Genomic DNA, 19,138 nt, shown 5'->3' with positions numbered 1-19,138 from the left:
ATTTTTCGGGTCAAACAAGTCTTTCTCTTTTTATTTCGGGCTAAACAAGTATTTGACATTGAATTTCATTATGACGGTATTGACGTGACCGTTAAATAAATGACATGGATAACACGTGACATAGACCTATAAAATCATGACATGAGTTATAGTTTTTTTAAAAAATTATTCCTTTGATATTTTAAAATAATTCGGAATACGATTCAGTTTCAAGATGTTTTAGTGATGAAATGAATTAAAGTATTGTATACATCATTAGTCCGATCCTCTTATATTTTAAAATTTATCATTTTAAAATGAAAGAAATCCTTGTATACATGTACATATGTCAGTAGCCCTGGTCTACAAGAAAGCAAGAAAATAGGGTGCAATAATTAGTTTGGTAAGTTAACCCATTTGATCCAACCAAAACCACCGGCATTTTAATTCTCCAGACACTCAACAACAACCCATTAATTATGATTCGCCTTTACTTAATATCCTAGTGGATGGTAAGAACATTGGATCTTCTTTTTCTTCATTATCAATGACTGCTTATGCTAAATTAAGCAAATTAAAACTAGTTAGTCTTAAATAACAAAACAATTATTATAGTCCCATCTCGATCTTCTTTAAATAATTGGAGACAAAATGACAATTACAAGTGCTTAATTTTGCATGAACAAGAGTTAGTTTTACAACTGTCTGATTGGACTTTTATATATACTTAGTTAGTTAGACCAACATGACTAATTAGACAGCTGAACCACTGGTTGATGTAAAACCAACATAAGAATTTAAATCAATCATGCACAGAAATTAATACAAATATTTGACCATATCATTATGTGGTCACAATTCATATGCATATGAATGGAAAGGCTTGAATTACAATGATTACATTTTATATACCAACAGCAAGTAAACTTTAAAAAATAATTTAAGAAGGATATTATACAAATATATCATTTTTGAACATTCGATACAGATCCAAACTCGAATCATTAGACCCGCACACACATAAATTTCTCATATGACAGTAGGATAAGTTGGGTTATAGCCCAACGCGTGACCGCAAGAATATTACTTCCTGTGAGAATTGAACCAAGTATCTTTCAAGTCTAAACATTTTGGCCTTGAAAAATAAAAAATTCACCACTATCCCCCCACCAATATTAAAAATTCCTTAGGTAGTAACTTGGGGTTAACCTATGTCTTCATCTTTACTTCTTTAGAAAACTGGGAAAAAAAAGAAGACCGAAATAATTAAGGCTTGAAAATAAGGTTGGATCTAGATCAGATCTTGATGTGTTTGTTTGTTGGGCCCATTAAGCTATTTAAAAAGTGGAATCAGTGTTTGAAATTTGGATTATTCCAACTCATCAAATCTCCTGTTGACAGTCGAGTTAGTGGTCAGCCAGTTTGCACAAGCTCTACCGTCGAGTTAGTGGTCAGCCAGTTTGCACAAGCTCTACCACATACAGTCATACAAACACCTATCGACCACGTCTTTACTTTCTTTACAAGTGAAGTAATCACAACACTAATTCCCTACTCCCACTTAGGACCATAACACAAACCCCACCTCATGTCTCCCAATTGTACCCCCAATTAAGTAATATGTACAAAATTTTCTACTATAAAGAGATTGATATAGAATTCCTCTCTAGACTCGCTCTATTATTGAGAGTTAAAACTATCGAATTTAGTGCACGAGTTCTCGGTTATCTTTATAAGTTTAAAATGACATGTGTACGCAATTTGATCTTTAAATAGTATAACGATACTATTTTCACGTTATAAATGCAATGATACACATGCACATTAAAAAAATTTGAGCCACTGACATAATTTAGAGTTTTAATAGCCGTTAAAGATAAAATTATCAAATTTAGTACACGGAATTCCCGTTACTTTTATAGGTTTAAAATGACATGTGTATGCAGTCTTATATTTAAATTACGTAACAATATTATTTTCACATTGTAAACGCATTGATACTCGTGAATATTGAAAAACTTAGAACTAATGCCATAATTGGCAGTTTTAAACCAAATAATGACACCCTATTTTCTTATAAGGTTGATTAAGATACCCACTCCCATCCTGATTTTTTGTTGTCAATTACAATTACCCCCACAATACTACCCAAAAGAAATGGAATGACATCTTAGACATGTATGCTATTATTTAAAAATCCAAGGTTATATCTGTCAATTCAACATCCACGTTTCTTTATATACTGCTTAATTAGCTCGCATCTCCAGCACTCTTCTCTCGCACGTCATTCCAGCGCGAACAGAGCCTATGTGTGTCTTAGAAGCCACAACAAACCAACCAACCAAAACAATAACAACTGCAGCAAATCAGCAATGGCTGATTTACAAGAAACCATGGTGATGCCCAAGGCGATATCTTTTCTTTCTACACTCCTCCAGCGAGTCGCTGAGTCAAACGATCTCAACCGCCGAGTCCAGTCGCTGAAGATATCTGTTTTTCATGGACTCACTAGACCCCCAATCTCCATCCAGAGCTACCTTGAGAGGATCTTCAAGTATGCCAATTGTAGCCAGTCTTGTTTTGTGGTTGCTTATGTTTATCTTGATCGGTTCGCTCAGAAACAGCCTTCTTTGCCTATCAATTCCTTCAACGTCCATAGGTTGCTCATCACCAGTGTCTTGGTCTCTGCAAAATTCATGGATGACATGTAAGTTTTCTTAAAAAATAGATTTCTTTTCTTATTCTTTTGTTTCTTGAACTGGGTTTTGTGTCTTGTTTGAGAATTCTTGCTTTCTCAGTTTTTATGACCAATTGAAGCCAGAGTCACTAATACTCCTGATGCAGAGTCTGGATCAGTAACACAATGATTTTACATAAGGAAATTCATAATGAAATTGGGTTCTCTTACAATCAAAAGAACAATATCTTGGATCTAACTGAGTTTACATGGTTTTCTGTTTTTTTTTTTTAAAATTTTTTTTAAGTCTCTTTTGTTGCTCTGTTAAATGAATATATTATTACACATAAATGGCAATTTGATTGAATGGCCTGCAAAAATCACCCGCAAAAGGCAGGAAAAGTTGAAGCTACCCACTGTGAAACAGAAAGGGAAAGAAGAGAATGCCCATGTGAAAACCGCCGTCTTTTATCACACAAAGTGCCAGCTAACCTTGTTGTAATATTCTCTGACGCATTTCATCAAACACATGCAAGCATGTTATGGTGTCGGCATTACAGAGAGCACACAAGTGACAACTCAATCGAGTTGGCCATTAACTGTCTAAATGCAGACTTCACCCACTTAACCAAACAACAATCAATATCTTAAATTGGAGAATCACCTTATAATTTTCATTTGCACTGATTTTGTTTTCCTTCTGCTTTTATGATGTTTTTGCAGATACTACGACAATGCCTATTATGCCAAAGTGGGAGGAATCAGTACAACAGAAATGAATCTGCTTGAGTTGGACTTCTTGTTTGGGCTGGGATTTGAATTAAACGTGACGCCCAACACCTTCCAGACCTACTGTTCTTTCCTTCAAAGAGAAATGTTGATGCAATCTCCTCCACAACTAGCAGTAGAACTAGAACCTCCACTACATGAACTAAAGCACCTTCACTGTTTCAATGAAGATGATTCCACCACCCATCAAAAGCAACTAGCCGTTTAAAAAAGCCTTGTTGGGAGATTTAGGCAGTAATGTTAGCTTTAAGCTCATGTGAAAGTCAAAAACTCTTGTTTGACTAAGCCCGATCGTAAAACTTGCTTAAGCCCCCGTTTGGTGCACAATATTGGGCAACAATATATGCTACCTTTACAATTTTGAGACCATATATTGTGGTGGTCTACCAAACGACTGTTTTCGGATGCATATTCCTAGGCAATTTTAGAACCATATTATTGCCTTCCCAAAATTGTCCAATTTTAAACAATTTTGAGACCATTTTCTGTCAACATTATCGAAATACCCTTGTTTTTCAATGTTAAGTCAAAAACACCCTTTCATTCAGGATTTCGTGTTTGATTTCTCACGAACAAATTTGGTTCTTGGGAATTTTGGTTATGGGGTCGCACTTGGAAGAGGAGTTGGAGTATGATAGTGATCCGAAGATGCAAAGCGTTCACTAGTCATCGTCAACCATGATCGTCGATGGCCTTCTCCGAGATGCTACGGTTCAATTCCCTCATCGGAGTCTACCCTCCTTGACGCCCAAATCACTCTCATTGATACTTGTACTGAAGGAAAAACGTGGATGAGGTCAAGATGGCCCGTGCATTGAGTGGCGGGGTTTATTCATTTGATCCCAGCCCCTTGCAGGTTCTGGACAAGGTGGAGGGTTCGATAAATGGGTTTGGAGATGGTGTGGAGGTGGTGGCTGGAGGAGGTGATTATACAAATAAATGTATATTTTTTAAATATTAAGTTTCACATTAATAAACATATATTCCTTTTATTTTATTTTAATTTATTAAAATTTTTTTATAAATATTATAAATTTGTTTCAAATTTATTTTACTATTTATTTTAATATGGCACACCTTAAATGTATAATACCCTTGTACGTAATTTCCGCAACAATTTTAACAGTATATATGCTACCAGTAAAAGTACAACCAAACACCTACCAGCATTTCAACAACCATATATGCTACCATTTTTTATCAGCATAAATTGTGTACAATATATGCTACTGTCAAAATTGTCTACCAAACGGAGTTTTGTTTTGTGTGTTTTCATTGACGTGTTCAAGATTTTGAAGTAGTGACAATGTACAGATTGGCAGTTTGTCTTTACAGTCTGGCTTGCGGTTGGATTCTCTCGGGTGGGTTTTCTTCCATTCAAAGTGCAGCTGGCTGTCAGCTGGAATTTTGTATTGTTGGAAAAATTAGGCAATTAGCTTTACCTCTCACACAAGTTCTTCACAGAACACGGAGTGGGAAAAAAAATAAAAAAGTAACAAAACAGATGCAGCCTCAATTACTTCTGGGCCTCTTGATTTGCCATTCTAAATGTCCTGATGGGCAATGCAGACTTTTGGGCCGACAGTCAGTTCATATCGGCCCAAGATAAAGCCTGGTTATTTGATCTATTCTTAAAGTTGGGCTTAGTCCATTGTTGTGGCCCAAGTTAATGTTGGGCTAAGTGCATACTGGGCTTAGTCAAGGCTCTTGGCGCAATACTAAACCCTAAATTAAAAAAAATTTCAAATTGAAGCTTAATTTAAGAGTATTAGTAAAATATCTTGTAATTTATAAGTTTAAACTCAAGACTAAATTTTTTTAAAAAAAAATCATAAAATTACAAAGATTGTTCTCATTAAAGTAAACTTAAATAGACTTTTCAAAGCTTCACCAATATAAACCAACTTATTTTCACAATTTATAAACTAACTCGTTTTTACAACAAATAAATTATACAGGATCACCAATTTAGGAAGCGGGACAATCCAAATATCCAGAATTTACATGGACCACACCAATGGTTTTTTTTTTTTTAAAGAAACTGCTCATCATAAACTAAAGAAGGATTACAATCAGCTAAAGCTACAGAAAAATAGACGGGGGACCCCCTCCAAACAAACATAATCTGAATCTGATAAAGCCAATCTACCAAGGGAAGCCAATGCATCAGCCACCGAATTTTGGTTTCTTGGACAAAACATAAATTTGCAAACCGGGCGAGAGCCTAACTCCGACCTGACTTCTTCAAGCACAAACCTCAAGTCTGACAAGCAGAAATCACAGCCATGGTTTCTAGTCACAAAAAATTGACTTTCGTACAACATAAATGACCAGTTCAAGCTCATAGGAAATAGGAAAGGAAGATGGTAAAATACTTATACAGCAATAATACAATTATTAATTATGCCGACCAACATAAGATTTCGTAAAAGGGACCAAGGGAGGACTCTCTCAAGCTAAAATTTCACTTCATATTATTTTTCCTAAAAGAATGCAAACATAAACCAGTATTACGTAATTGGGATTAAGTGATTAACCAGTACATTCATTACCATATGGTGCAGATTTTTAAGAACATATTTACGGCATCACATAACATACTCAAATGGATGGTATTTTACCAGCCACCAAATGGCAAAACATATCATGGGTGGTAGTCATCATCAGAACGGAAAGTTATTCTCATCCATGGCCTAACAAAAACCATGTAGGAAGGTGTCCTAAGATTTTTCCATTCTCATCACTTGATGACTCCAACCATAAATCTTATGCGTGATCAGAATCAAAATGCAAGACATATGGCAACCATAACTAGCTAATCATCAGATAACCAACAGCAAAAGCATTGAGGGATCTGAGTTCTTTTCTTTTGTCAACAAAGACCAACAATCAAAAGCAAACACCACTCAAACGCCTGATTTCTAATTCAATCACACAAAATTTTGGCAAACAACACCAGTTGCATAGATTCCAACAAAGATAAGAATCAGAAAAATGACAATCAGATTCAGAAGCCAATGAATGTTAAAACATCACTCGACAATATGCCTCAGTTCAAGTGTTGGATATTAGTGCTTCATCACCATCTTAAACAATATTAGTTTAAAATTCATTTCGTCAGAGAATAAATTTAAAAAACAATCAAAAATTAACTAACTTCTCAACGTTGGGGATCAGAAGATTACTCAGTGGTGGCTGTAAAAGTCATAGGTTCGATTCTGCCAGCCAATCTCTTCAACTCTAATCAGAAGAGGGAGCTAAAGATCATCATTGTAATCTACAATATCCCCAACTCAAAATCAGTTTATTTGAAAGGTTAAAACTTCAATAAAAGGAAAAAAAAAAACTCAAATCCAAAAAGCATAACCCAGTAGTATTCAATTTCAATCGGTTTGACTAAAAAAAGCTCAAAATAAAATCAAAATTAGTAAAGAGAATTAGGATTCAAACCCAATTTCTTTCGATTTTCTCAGCAATCGAACAAGAAAAGTTTTTTGGAAAAAAAAAAGCAGAGAGAGAGAGAGAGATCGCTCAGTTCAGCGGGGTAGTCGACACGCAAACTTCTCGAAAGAGAAGCCTGCATTCCGGTCTGTTGAGCTTGAATTTCAGTGAGTCATCACCGCGATCTTGTCCCAATTAGAGGAAGCAACAAGAAAATCAAAACATCAAAAGAAAAACAACAAACAACAAAGAATACTTACAAGCTAAACGAGACCGCCTAACAAACCATGGAAGGAAGAGACCAAGAGCGGCCAATGTGGCCAGGTCTGTTTGGAGTGGGTGAATTTATAGCGGATGCCCTAGGGTTTTAGGTTCACAGTTGATACTTGTTCTAACAGATGCTCCCCATTTTTTATGATATGGGCCTTGTTTCTATTTTGGGCCGAGTTATATTATGCAGGCCAGTATAATTTTGTAGAGACTGGACTTTTGCTCGAGGCCCAACAAAGGATTCCCTTAGGGCTGAGGCTTTTTAACGTTTCTCCTTTTCTCAGAACTTTCAGAGCGCCAGTAATTCTGAATCCAACTGTTTTGGACCCTTCACTGCCGGATTGATTGGGAGATCAAAAGATGAGAGAAGCAGAGTCAATTCGCGAAGGGAAGGCTTTCGATCTGTTACAGAAATTCGAATACATACTGGAATCGGATCCTTTGATGTAAGTACTGTGATATTCACACAAATTCTTATCTCCCTCAGCCATTTGTCACAATTTCCAATTCTCCTTTTGTTTGGTGCAGTGAGGAAGTAGGGTTTCTCCACCCATCCCAGTTTGTTACACTAGCCAAAGAGGGAGATGATAATCTCGATCATGGCAGTGAAACGCTTGATTACTTTTGGATTAGGGATCATAAATTGGGCATTTCAACCGCAGTGCTTCTTCCGTTATACAATGCCGCCAAATGTGCATTTACTGCTGCAGCTATGCAATACAAGAGGATGATCGAGGATTTCTCTTGTTCGGCTGGAGTTGAAGCTGCACAGTCTAGCTTTTCATCTTCCTGTGGTAGTTTCGAGAGTGAAGTAATGAAGCACAGCCGAGTTCTTTTGCTTTTAAGCTCTGATTTTGGCACTGCATGGAATTCCAGGTAATATGCTTGATCACTGTGTGTATTTCTGTGATAGGATCCTAAAATGTTGTTCTGTGTTACTAAAGTCATTTGCTAGTCGTTTGAAAGGGTCTATCATTCTGTAGTACTACAAAGATTTTAAATCTGTTGCGTAATTAACGTGCCTGTTGCTAGTTTTTATTGTTTGATACTTAGTTGGATCCTGAATGTGTTGCACAGAAAGCTAGTTGTGTCAAAGAAGCAGTCCATCTCAACGTTTATTGATGAGCTTCTTTTGTCTGCCCTGGTCCTCTCCTATTCTCCTAAAAGCGAGCATGCCTGGTGCCATAGGTGAAATATTTTCAATGGCATTGTTTTTAGTTATCCTGATGGTGTTCAATTCCTTTCAATAATTTGTGTCTGCCTATAATGTGTTCTCATTTTGTTGATTCTGATAGTTAACTTATTGACTTCCTGTTTCCCCACAAGTTAAATCATAAGTTTTACACTTCCTAAAAGTTTACTAATTGTTGGCAGGCGGTGGGTGATCAAGATTATTGCTGGAAAATGCCCCACTTTCCAGGAGGTCTTGGAAAACGAATCTGAGCTAGTGGAAAAAATAGCCGAGGTTTTAAATTTTGTTATAGGAAATTGATACTAGTAAATAAGGAAGGTTTATTAAACTTTTGTAGTTAATGTAGTTGGTGCTTGAGGTTTATTATTATTATTTTTTAAATTCTAAACATGTTTCTCATTGCTAGTTAGATTCTAGTATGGAGGATCTTTTTAATGCAACCTGTTATGGAGAATTTACGAACGTTAGTTTGAAACTTTGACTCCTGTATTATGCTTAAGTCTCCGCTGAAGACCACTAAAGGTGACATTCTAGTAACACGATTGTTTGGAAGGGTTATGAATTCTCTCCATACTAGCCTGAATTTGTGAACAAATAAAGTAAAGAGTGATGGAACTAAGTGAATTGGAAACTTTGTAATTGTTTGGTAGAACAGTGGTCCAAATGGCGTTGTCATTCCTCTTGGATGTGCTGCATCAAATATTTTTTTAAAATTTGTATAATACCTAACACATCATTGGCAAAGAATGTATATTTTTCAGTTTCCTTAATCCAATTTTGGAAATGAATTATCTTAATTTTTATTTTATTCAAAAGAAAAAATAATCATCTTATTTGAACAATAAAGAAATTTGATCTATTGAGGCTGTTAGTGACGGTGCTATCAACTTTCGATAGAGGTCTGAAGTTTAACCATTACATGTGCCTTTTCAATTAGGCTTTCTGCATCATGATAGTTGTGCAATTCTTACTCCAACTTCGTGGTCATACTAATGACTGTTTGGACATGGCCTTTTGATGGATTTTATGTACCCGTTAGAAAAGTGGCAATTCCTTTTCCCCCCTGATTTGGTCTACCACTTATTTGCAGAAATCAAAGATGAATTATCGTGCGTGGAACCACCGTTGTTGGATAGTTTCCTACATGACAAAGGAATTGGTTAGTCGAGCTTATTTATATTTTCCCTAATACCTGAAGACCTTGTGATACTATTTTTGGAGAGGATGGGAAGGGGAGTGCGTGGAAGAATTTAACCTCCCTGCAGAGTTTTATAATTGGATGGAAGCGAGTGTATTGCTTTTAAATGTATACCATTTTTAATGATTTTATTAATGTAGCTTTGGGGAATAAATTTGGACATAGAAGTTTCATATCTATTTCCCATCCATTCCCATTGATTTGGTGGGGAGTAACTGTTGAAGGTGGGGAAGGGAATGATAGGGATTGGGTCACCTTCATTCCCTTTCCCTTACAATTAAAGAAACTCCAAAGAATAGTAGTTCCCTTCTCCACCCGTCTCCCCATCCCCGCTCAATCCCCATAACTAGGCCCTAAATGTAGATAGCATCACACGTTGGAAAGTTTTGTGCTAGGCCTTTTATATTCTTAAATATCACTTTACTCAAACTCCCTTGCACTGTTTTTTATCGTTTTGTCTTGTGATGAATTTCATCTTGGTACATGGATCTGATTACGTATATAAATGGGTGTTCAGGTGCTATGTGAGTTGCTGAAATCGAGAGATTGGGCTGCACTGCATGTTGCTGATAATTCTTGCTTTCACTATCGCAGGGTAATTTTATATTCCTATATGTTTTTGCAGAAAAGAACACTTACACTCTAAATGAATGAGTACTTCTGTTATATCAAAAACTTACTAAATACAACATAATATGTTATGATAGATTAAAAAGATTAGAATATCAACACTCCTTATGATATTGGGTTTGAAAAACCCTGCTTGAAAGTGTCATTATGATTGTGCAAACATACTTTTTACTGCCTTAGTCTTGGTTGTGTATATTGGTATTAACCAGGGGCAGGCTGTTCTTTCCACTTTTTTTGGCCATTAACTGATCAATCACAGTGCTAGATATAAACTCAATATTCTTTTGTGTATAGTATGTTAAATTGGGGCATAAGAAATTTGTGCTAGCATGGTCCTCACACTTTCAATTTTAATTATGTTGCAGCGACTAATGCATAGGATGGTGGAGGACTCCTGTCATGAGAAGGAAGATAAATCTTCTGGTCACAATGATGAGATATGTCGAATGTGGAAGGTATTATTTTTTGTATTCTTAGTTACTAATATTTGTTGATTTCTCCTGGCACATGTGTGCCTTGTGTGCACGTGTAATGGTGGTGGTTGATGTGTTTCCAATGAACAACACCAAATCATCATTTTTGCAGTTTTCCTTTAACATGATGATACATCTGGATTCCCTCATATCAAATGTTATCATGTAAATTGGAAGTCCTCAACTTTGGTTTCCTTAGTTTTTACTTGATGTTCAACCTTAATGTTTTTGCATTGTGAGTGTATTCTTTCTTATCCACACCATCTAAAATGTCTGTTGGTTGAGCATGGCATCAAGTAGCCCTGTTGTGGATAACCAAAACAATGTTATGTTCACTTCTATGGTTATCTACGAACCAACAAACAAATTGTTTTAGATGTTTTTATAATTGTTTTTGATTGACAACTACATCAGCTATGTACTTTGGTGGTTGATTTATTGATAGTGTGGCTATGATAGGAGGAGCTTGATTGGAACGAACTACTGATAAAGCGGTATGTTGGAAGAGAGGTATGCCTCTCTCTCTCTCTCTCTCTCTCTCTCATGTACTCACCTACTGTTTTCCCTTTGAAGGAAAAAGGTGGATTGGATAGTTAGAAGTTTATAGTCAATTCAAGATCTATTTTATGCAATAACAACATTTTTGAATGTGATTTTGGTACTTTAGTTTTGGCATTGGCAGGGTCGGGGACAGGCGGTATGCAGGTGAACTTGCAGGGGTGCAACCTAGAGGTCACATGTTTAATTCTGAACAGCCTCTCCACATTTTATGTGGGGTAAGGTCTGCGTACATCTTGCTTGTCCTCGGTCCCGCCCACTGCAGGGCCTTGTGCATGAGTGTTGTTTACTTTTTACAAGCAAACATGTGGTCCGGTGGTAGATTGCAATGGTGTAACATAGAGGTCACAAGTTCAATTCCTGGAAACAGCCTTACCACATATTATGTGGAGGTAAGGTCTGTGTATATCATACTCGTCCTCAATCTCAACCACTGCATGCATGGGAGTTGTTTACCTTTTACCTAGTTTTGGTATTGGTGTAATAATAAAATAAACATCTCTCCAACTTAGTACTGCCTTTATGTTTGTAGAGTTGCAATGTTTTTACAGTGGCTACTTAGTGGGAAAATGGAAGGGAAGAACTTGAGTTCACCGTCCTTGATTGGTTGAGAGTATTTTTCAATACATGAAACCATCAAATGTTTGTGTTCATCATCCCACTTGTTGCACAAAATTCATCATACAATTTCTTAATCCCCCACAATGTCAACACTCGGAAGCTGGAGCATGGATGCTTATCATGCCTAGCTTGTTTTACATGCATTTGCTTCTATCTGAAGGAACACTAAGCCTCTTTTGGCGGAGCGCTTATGGTCATGCTATAACAAGAAGATTGTTTTTCCAAAATCCCTGTGGTATACTTTGATTGTGATCATTGATAATTTATTAGAAATTGTTTATTTTTATGGTTTCACAGGCTTTATGGATCCATCGCCGCTTTGTCTCCATATGTTGGATAAACCATTTTGCTGCTAATCTTAGTGGCAAATCATGCCTTTCAAGGGATAATTTATGCATAAACAACAGCATATGTACTTTTTTGGATAATGAGATATGTCTCCTATACACCTGCTCAACAATTTTGGATAGTGACTTTGAAGATTTTGAAGCACAAGCAGTTTATGCCGTTACTTACATGTTATGGCTGACAAAGGTAATAGTATTTGTCTGGGATTTTCATTTAACATTATTGTGTAAATGGTTTGTTTCTTCAAATTACTGGTTAGATGCTTACACTTCTCTTGTGAATCAGCAAATCCCTGAATCCCAAGGATCTGAAGTATTAAAGAAGTTACAAGCAGGGCAGACAAAGACAATGCTGAATGAGGCTTGCTCTGAGAAGCCCTTCCTTCATGATTTTTTGTAAGGGTATGTTGGAGCGTGACAGCTCTATGGGATTTGGGGATAAGTGGATAACTGACACCATCTTTGGTAAACATGAGCCTATGGATTTTTTCCATATTTTTTGTTGTTATAGTACTAATTATATAGACCCTACATTTTCAAGGAGAACTTTGAAAGCAGATGGAGGAAAACATGACACCTATTGATCTGTTCAAATTTTTAGAAGTTAAAATGAGAATAGAGTAAAGCATGTGGTGAGCTTTCTCTTTCTCTCCGTAGGCTTGTATTTGGTGGCAATTTCACATTTTTTGTTCTCTTATATGGAGAACATGTCCATGTTTGTGTTTGTCGAGTAGTCCTTGCTATCTGCCTTGTCTTCATCATATTCATTAATCAAACTCAAACATTATGGATCAACTTCTCTGAGGTTTTTCCTTTCTGGGTTTTTTCCTACAAGAATTTGATTACGAAATTCTTTGTATCACAACATATCAGGTTAAAACTTGTTTCTTCGGAAAGGAAACGTCCCTTTCAATTTTAGTGGTAACTACTTGAGACCTGATCTAAATTGGGCACTGAGAACAAAACTTAAGATTTGCATTCAGAGGATGGCTTAGGCTTGTGAAATGTTAATACACTAGAGCTTCCCTCATTCTAACGAAGGGCAATGACTTGCAGAAATATTTGATGAGGCATGGTTGAGCCGTTGAGGTGCTACTTATATAATGGATACCTAACAAATCCATATGTGTGATGATGAATTGAATTACTTGCTGTATTACTAATGTTGCTTTATCAGTCATGTTCTTATTATTGTGCCAATCTTGCTCCAATTTTTGTAGCTCATTGCAATGTGTCATTGCATTTCTCAAATCTTGATGTGTGTAATTCTCTCTAATGAATTTGTTATCCCCTTGTCAGCGTCCAATTTTTGTGGGTTAGCTCATGCTGACAGAGTTACTCAAGCAAAACATTTCCCGAAGGTGGGTTGATTTTTCACTCAATATAAATGAAAGTTGAGGGTATAAAGTGCAAATGGGCTGCCCTACTCAAAGCTATTTTAGCTCCAATAAATACAATGATATAGTCTATGCATGGAGAGAGGTAAGTTGTCTTTCTTTCTCCCTGAAGTCCAAGCTTTCTTGATTTATATTTGTGGAATGTTTTGCTTCCTTGTTTGTGTTGTTGCTTTAAAAAGTTGAGACATCTTTCATTAGTGGTGGCGGTACAAAAATGGTGTGTACTAAGCAAGAGAATGATGTAGGCAATTTTTTAAAAGAACAAATTATAGAGAGCTTTGAAACAGGAAGTTACGTGGGATTGTTCATTTTTTTTATTGCTGTTGATTGGCCATGGGCATTCTTTTTGGTTTGATCTGATTTTAGCCTATGATTTTCTTTTCCTCATGATTTTGGCTCTCCCATAATTTTTTGAGGCTAGATTCAGATGCTTCCCTTTGAACCTTTCCATGAGCTTCTGTGTTGGTGCTTTTATTCTCCTTCTAGTCCTTTTCTTGAGATTTTCAAAGTTGTTGTTGATTCAGGTATTGCATAACTGATTCTACCGTTCCCATAATCTTTGGAAACACAGAAGATCTTCATCTTAATAATCCTAAAGTAATTTTTTCCTCTAGAAAAAGCTCGTATATTACTCCTCTTTCCACTACTTGAAGCAGCCATGTTTTTTACCCATGGTTCTCTTCCGTCCTCTTCTCTCTCTTCTATTCCGGACTTTCTACCGTAAACATATCTTGGAACCAGGGTCCATAACCGGGTTGACTTTTTTCAGGTTTAGAAAACAGTGGAAACTTTTGCAACAAAACCTTATCAACTCCCGTAGAACAAGAGAGCTTTTTACACAATTCTGCAACAGTTGAAGCTTCAGAAACAGATTATCTACTTCTGAAAATCTAGACTGTATTCCTTGTACAAATTTGAATCAAAGTATCTCCGAATATTGGTAGTGTACATCAATAAAAGAGAGTTAGCTACACTGTAAATTTTACAGCACGCTGTTTGCTAAATAGCCTTCTCATATTCCTCTGTATTTGGAGAAAGAGAACTAAGCAAACCCAGTCATGCAAGTCATTATCTTCGATCCATTTTGAAACGAGTCAGTAAAACGTGGCCACTGCAAACTCTTTGATTTGCTTGGCATGTAGTCTCAACAGTGTGCGACCTGTAGGCATGAGTGAAGAAAAAATATTTATTTTTATAGTGACAAGGAGCTTTACATTATGAAGTGAAATATTCTCCACTGCAGTGTTGTAGGAGAAATACATATCAACCATGCATATAACAATTTCAAACTGCAATGGAAATGTTCTTGTGAGAATGGTGATCATGGAAAGAGACAATGGAAAGCCTAACAAGACATTTAGGATAAATTTGCTTGTGAGAAATTCTTGCTTCTTGTTTATTGTGTTTTTAAAACAAAAAGTCATCTTAGTAAGGTCTTTGTTTTCTAACGACAGTTAGGAGTTGACAGGAATAGCCCAGCTGTGTCCTATGATGACAACGGTTAGCATATACAATTCTATAATTTATTGCTAAGAATTCAGATATAGTGCTCCTTTTCCTCTTAAAATGTTATGGCAAATAGGTATTTTATTTTACATTTGTGTGTGTGTGAAAGCAGAGAGAAGAGTTGAAGAAGAAATCCTTGACACTTCTTTTTAATGTTATCTTAATGATGGCATCATTTTGAACAGACTTAGGAGTAGTCATGCATTGTGCCATAGTGTGACGGCTGAAATAAATAATTCCTTGATTGAGTGTTAAAGTTGATTAGCCAAACTCTAGGTGCACTTGTGCCAAGCAAAAACTTAAAAAGATAGGTAACGATATATTTTTATGTGGTGGTCGAGTACTTGAGTAACCTGCTAATGTTGGATGCATCATAGGAGATACTGTAGTTGAAATGGTTATTTACCCATGCACTGCTTTAATATTCGCTCTACTGAGTATTTGATTGATGAGAAGAATAAAATGTATTTGAGATGGAATGATCAACAGGGGAAGATTTTTTCTTTTAACATCATGACTAAGATAGAATACAGCATGTACTGCATTGTCGGCATATATGATATATCTCTTGTCAAAGATGCTGGAGTAAATAATTGAACATTTCATTCTTATTGCTTTAAGGTTTTGCAACAGTTGGTCATTCATCACAAAAAAGCTTTGTTGCACTTGTTTAAAACAAGAGAAACAAATATGGGAAGGCTTATTTTGTGGTTCATCTCTAAGGTGCAAAGAGATTTTGCATCAAGACTTCTTTGAGCTGCTTGGCAAGTAGTCTCACGACTCTCACCCATTTGGCAAGGAGTACTGGTGGGATTGAACACAAGATTGATGTGATTATAATTACAAAGAGCCTCACAATTCGCATTGCTTGGTGATACATTTATTAATGCAGTGTTGTACGAGAAATACATTGCAACCATGCAGATTTGAGATTTGAAGCTCAACCCGCAATGGAAACTTGCTTGTAAGGATGTCGATCATGATAAGAGCTAATGCAAACCCTATGATGTTGAAAAGAACAAAGAACATATGATACTCCACTGGAAGAAGCGAAAACGGACTGTCCTGCATAATGTGCTTTGCTGATGCTGCCTAATTTGTGGTTCATCTCCGAGGTGCAAAAAGGTTTTGCATCAACACTTCTTTGAGCCACTTGGCAAATAGTCTCATCCATTTGGCAACGAGTACTGGTGGGATTGAACTCAAGATAGCTGTGGTTATAATTACAGACAGCCTCAAATCACTTGGTGATACATTGATTAATGCAGAGTTGTACGAGAAATACATTGCAACCATGCAGACTTCAAGCTCAAACCGCAAGGGAAACTTGCTTGTAAGGATGTCGATCATGATAAGAGACAATACAAAGCCTAACGAGTTAAAAAACATGAAGATTGCATATCCAACTACTTTGGAAGAACCCAAAATAGACTCTCCTGCATTGTGTGCTTTGTTGATGCTGCTAAGGTTTTGGTTTGGACTGTTTGGCACATAAGTGTCTTGCCATACACCACCAGGAGGGTTCACAGCAGCCTGAAATGTTGCCGCTGCCACCAGAGCTGCTATAATTAACATTGAACTACGTGCTTCACTAGGAGAGTCTCTATCCTTTTTGAACTTGAAATAATCCACCAAATTGTTTGATTCAAATTGACGCATCTCTGGTTCTGATGGGCTGTTTACTACGGCTTGGTTATGAGGTCCAAAGGAAGGCATGGGAGAAAGACTAATGTCCCTTGCTCTCGTAGCACCAGCATAGTGAAGATTATCCTCTATCTCTCTGTCACCAGCTTCACTAGGGAAGATTTGTAGGATGTCCAAGGCTGTAAGACCACACTGGTTTACAGCATTTACTTCCAAAATTCCAGCTCCACTTTCGAGTAACAACCCTATCACCTGTAGAGATACCTTTTTTCATACATATTATAGTAATAAACAGTCATCCATCGTCTCATCATATTTTTGTTCTAGTATCTTTCAGCAGTGCTAGATTTAACTAAGACCATGAAGTTCTTGGTTCTATTCCTATGGGAGGAGTGGGAGTATGAAATTATTTGGGGGGTTTGGGGTGTGTGCTCAACTTACAACCAAGTACTGTGCATTACTATTTAATTATGACTATGATTATAAAAGAATTACTTACCCGCCGTTGTTTTTTCCAGGTTGCCAGATGCAGAGCTGTATTACCTTGTTCGTCCTTCATATTCAATATTTGTTCCTTCTTCAACTCTTTAATTGAACCCACCAATACTCTGATGACTTCAAACTGGCTACAGTTAATGGCTAGGTGCAATGCTGTCTCTTTTGAAACAGTCACATCTTCAATGCACTCAGCACAAGCCGAAACCATTTCAGTGATGATACTAGTCCTCCCTTTCATCGCTGCAAAATGAAGGGGAGTCCTTGCATCTCTTCCCTCTAGCCTGCAATTTTCGCAGTCAGCTTTTAGTAGTTCCTGTGTAATCTCTACATGGCCATTGGCTGCAGCCATGTGCATGGGACTAAAGCCATCTCGGTTAAGTTCTTTTGCCAGGTCTGGCTTCAACCTCAAGATCTCCTTGACAAATTCAACATGTCCGGCAGTGGAGGCAACATGTAGAGGATTCTCTGAATAAAGTAATGTTATGGAATTAAGGATGAGAGGATTTTGTGCTAGCAGTTGGTGCAAGATGTTGACATTTCCAATTTGAGCAGCCTCAAACAGCCTTATATCCATACCTTGATAGAATGAGCTCTTTTGTGTCTTGAGGTGTTTTGGCGCATAGGATATATGTGTATATATGTGTGTGTGTGTGTGTGTCCGTGTGCTCATATGTGTGAATGAGAGAAGGGCTAAAAAAATTCTTGTTTCTTGTTTATTGTTTTTTTAAAACAAAAAAGTCATCTTCATAAGGTCTGTTTTCTAACTGACATGTAGGAGTTGAGAGGAATTGCCCAGCTGTGTACTATGATGACGACGCTTAGGATATACAATTCTATAATCCATTCCTAAGGATTCAGATGCAGTGCTCATTTTCCTCTTGAAATTTCATGGCAAATAGGTGTTTTACATTTGTGTGTGTGTGTGTGTAAGCAGAGAGGAGAGTTGAAGAAGAAATCATTGACACTGCTTTTTAATGTTATCTTCATGATGGCATCATTTTGAAGAGACTTAGGAGTAGTCATGTATTGTGCCTAATGTATAAATAATTCCTTGATTGAATGTGGAAAGTTGTAAGATAGTAGCTTAATTAGTTGATTAGCCAAACTCCAGGTGCACTTGTTCCAAGCAAAAACTTAAAAAGGGACAGGTATATGTGGTTGAGTACTTTAGTAGCCTGTAATGTTGGATGCTGTCATAGGAGATACTCTGTAGTTGGATGGTTATTTACTCATTCGCTGCTTTAATGAGTAGTATTTGAGTGATGAGAATAATAAAATGTATTTGAGGTAGAATATGAAACAGGGGAAGATTTCTTTTTCTTCTAACATCATGTCTGAGATAAGAATACATCATGTACTGTATAGTCGGCATATATAATATATATCTCTTGTCAAAGATGCTGGAGTAAATAATTGAACATTTCATTCTTATTGCTTTAAGGTTTTGCTAGAGTTGGTCATTCATCACGAAAAGTCTTTGGTGCACTAGTTTAAAACAAGAGAACAGAACGTGGGGATGCTTATTTTGTGAATTCTATAGCGAAAGATCAGACGGGTTGACTAAACTTGTTAGCAGGACCCAGGCAAACTTGTTATGTGGGGATTTTAAGTTTTGAGCTTTGCGTATAATTATCATCATGATGTGTCATTGGCGTTTGAAAAAAAGGAGTGATTGTTATTGATGATTGTTAGGTAAATCTAAAAGTCTTCAATGAATGAAATATCGAACGAGACCTTCGACAACCCTGCAAGATCACACTAGAGGTAGACCGACGGTCACCTTGGACATCAGTGTGGTGCTGTTGGAGAAGCTCCAATGATCAAGTCAATTAGACGGTGAGGGATTTGTAATAAGAGACGTGAAAGACTTTTAAAGAGAGAGAGCATATCCCTCAAGTGGTTGACGGACTTAATGGGG

General features: G+C 36.8%; 3 protein-coding genes, 1 long non-coding RNA gene and 4 other non-coding genes across 11 annotated transcripts; 2 read left to right on the top strand and 6 right to left on the bottom strand.

Annotated features, from left to right (window-relative positions):
- Positions 1–2,150: 2,150 nt before the first annotated feature.
- Positions 2,151–4,819, top strand: LOC119983819 (cyclin-U4-1-like). Its single transcript, XM_038827550.1, has 3 exons — positions 2,151–2,686; positions 3,380–3,754; positions 4,701–4,819. The coding sequence occupies exons 1-2, from the start codon at positions 2,160–2,162 to the stop codon at positions 3,651–3,653; spliced, it is 801 nt and encodes a 266-aa protein (XP_038683478.1). The 5' UTR covers positions 2,151–2,159; the 3' UTR covers positions 3,654–3,754; positions 4,701–4,819.
- A 658-nt stretch (positions 4,820–5,477) lies between these two features.
- LOC119983926 lies at positions 5,478–7,192 on the bottom strand. Its single transcript, XR_005464798.1, has 2 exons — positions 7,147–7,192; positions 5,478–6,722 (listed from the first exon to the last, which is right to left on the bottom strand). It is a non-coding gene; the product is annotated as an uncharacterized LOC119983926 (long non-coding RNA).
- LOC119984912 lies at positions 6,102–6,197 on the bottom strand. The gene has a single exon (XR_005465010.1). It is a non-coding gene; the product is annotated as a small nucleolar RNA snoR31/Z110/Z27 (small nucleolar RNA).
- On the bottom strand, positions 6,447–6,534 carry LOC119984915. Its single transcript, XR_005465013.1, has one exon. It is a non-coding gene; the product is annotated as a small nucleolar RNA snoR31 (small nucleolar RNA).
- On the bottom strand, positions 6,627–6,726 carry LOC119984897. The gene has a single exon (XR_005464995.1). It is a non-coding gene; the product is annotated as a small nucleolar RNA R30/Z108 (small nucleolar RNA).
- Positions 6,971–7,072, bottom strand: LOC119984913. Its single transcript, XR_005465011.1, has one exon. It is a non-coding gene; the product is annotated as a small nucleolar RNA Z107/R87 (small nucleolar RNA).
- A 237-nt stretch (positions 7,193–7,429) lies between the features above and the next one.
- LOC119983983 (protein prenyltransferase alpha subunit repeat-containing protein 1) lies at positions 7,430–14,552 on the top strand. 4 transcript variants are annotated; one of them, XR_005464818.1, is made up of 11 exons: positions 7,430–7,602; positions 7,685–8,032; positions 8,234–8,344; positions 8,531–8,621; positions 9,439–9,507; positions 10,064–10,141; positions 10,542–10,631; positions 11,109–11,159; positions 12,126–12,362; positions 12,462–12,640; positions 13,475–14,552. XR_005464818.1 is itself a non-coding variant. In XM_038827725.1 (11 exons), the coding sequence occupies exons 1-10, from the start codon at positions 7,517–7,519 to the stop codon at positions 12,573–12,575; spliced, it is 1,275 nt and encodes a 424-aa protein (XP_038683653.1). In that variant the 5' UTR covers positions 7,430–7,516; the 3' UTR covers positions 12,576–12,577; positions 13,475–14,552. The 4 variants fall into 4 exon arrangements, 2 of the variants coding, with proteins under 2 accessions (XP_038683653.1, XP_038683652.1); XR_005464817.1 differs by having other exon boundaries at positions 12,716–14,552; XM_038827725.1 differs by having other exon boundaries at positions 12,462–12,577.
- LOC119983490 (ankyrin repeat-containing protein BDA1-like) lies at positions 12,671–18,320 on the bottom strand. Its single transcript, XM_038827156.1, has 3 exons — positions 17,184–18,320; positions 17,061–17,064; positions 12,671–16,986 (listed from the first exon to the last, which is right to left on the bottom strand). Exons 1-3 carry the CDS (start codon positions 17,888–17,890, stop codon positions 16,183–16,185), a joined length of 1,515 nt encoding a protein of 504 aa, XP_038683084.1. The 5' UTR covers positions 17,891–18,320; the 3' UTR covers positions 12,671–16,182.
- Positions 18,321–19,138: the final 818 nt, after the last annotated feature.

Source organism: Tripterygium wilfordii, chromosome 18 (genome assembly GCF_013401445.1).
Source record: "Tripterygium wilfordii isolate XIE 37 chromosome 18, ASM1340144v1, whole genome shotgun sequence".
In the NCBI taxonomy this organism is placed as follows: Eukaryota; Viridiplantae; Streptophyta; class Magnoliopsida; order Celastrales; family Celastraceae; genus Tripterygium; species Tripterygium wilfordii.
This window is presented reverse-complemented; position numbering and strand designations above follow the sequence as displayed.

Excerpts from the sequence above, each read along its gene's own strand:
- LOC119983819 (XM_038827550.1), top strand. The coding sequence starts at position 2,160 with ATGCTATTATTTAAAAATCCAAGGTTATATCTGTCAATTCAACATCCA. Across the intron at positions 2,687-3,379 it reads GCAAAATTCATGGATGACAT|ATACTACGACAATGCCTATT; the intron begins GTAAGTTTTCTT and ends ATGTTTTTGCAG.
- LOC119983983 (XM_038827725.1), top strand. The coding sequence starts at position 7,517 with ATGAGAGAAGCAGAGTCAATTCGCGAAGGGAAGGCTTTCGATCTGTTA. Across the intron at positions 10,632-11,108 it reads AGATATGTCGAATGTGGAAG|GAGGAGCTTGATTGGAACGA; the intron begins GTATTATTTTTT and ends TGGCTATGATAG. Across the intron at positions 12,363-12,461 it reads ACATGTTATGGCTGACAAAG|CAAATCCCTGAATCCCAAGG; the intron begins GTAATAGTATTT and ends CTTGTGAATCAG.
- LOC119983490 (XM_038827156.1), bottom strand. The coding sequence starts at position 17,890 with ATGAGCACACGGACACACACACACACACACATATATACACATATATCC.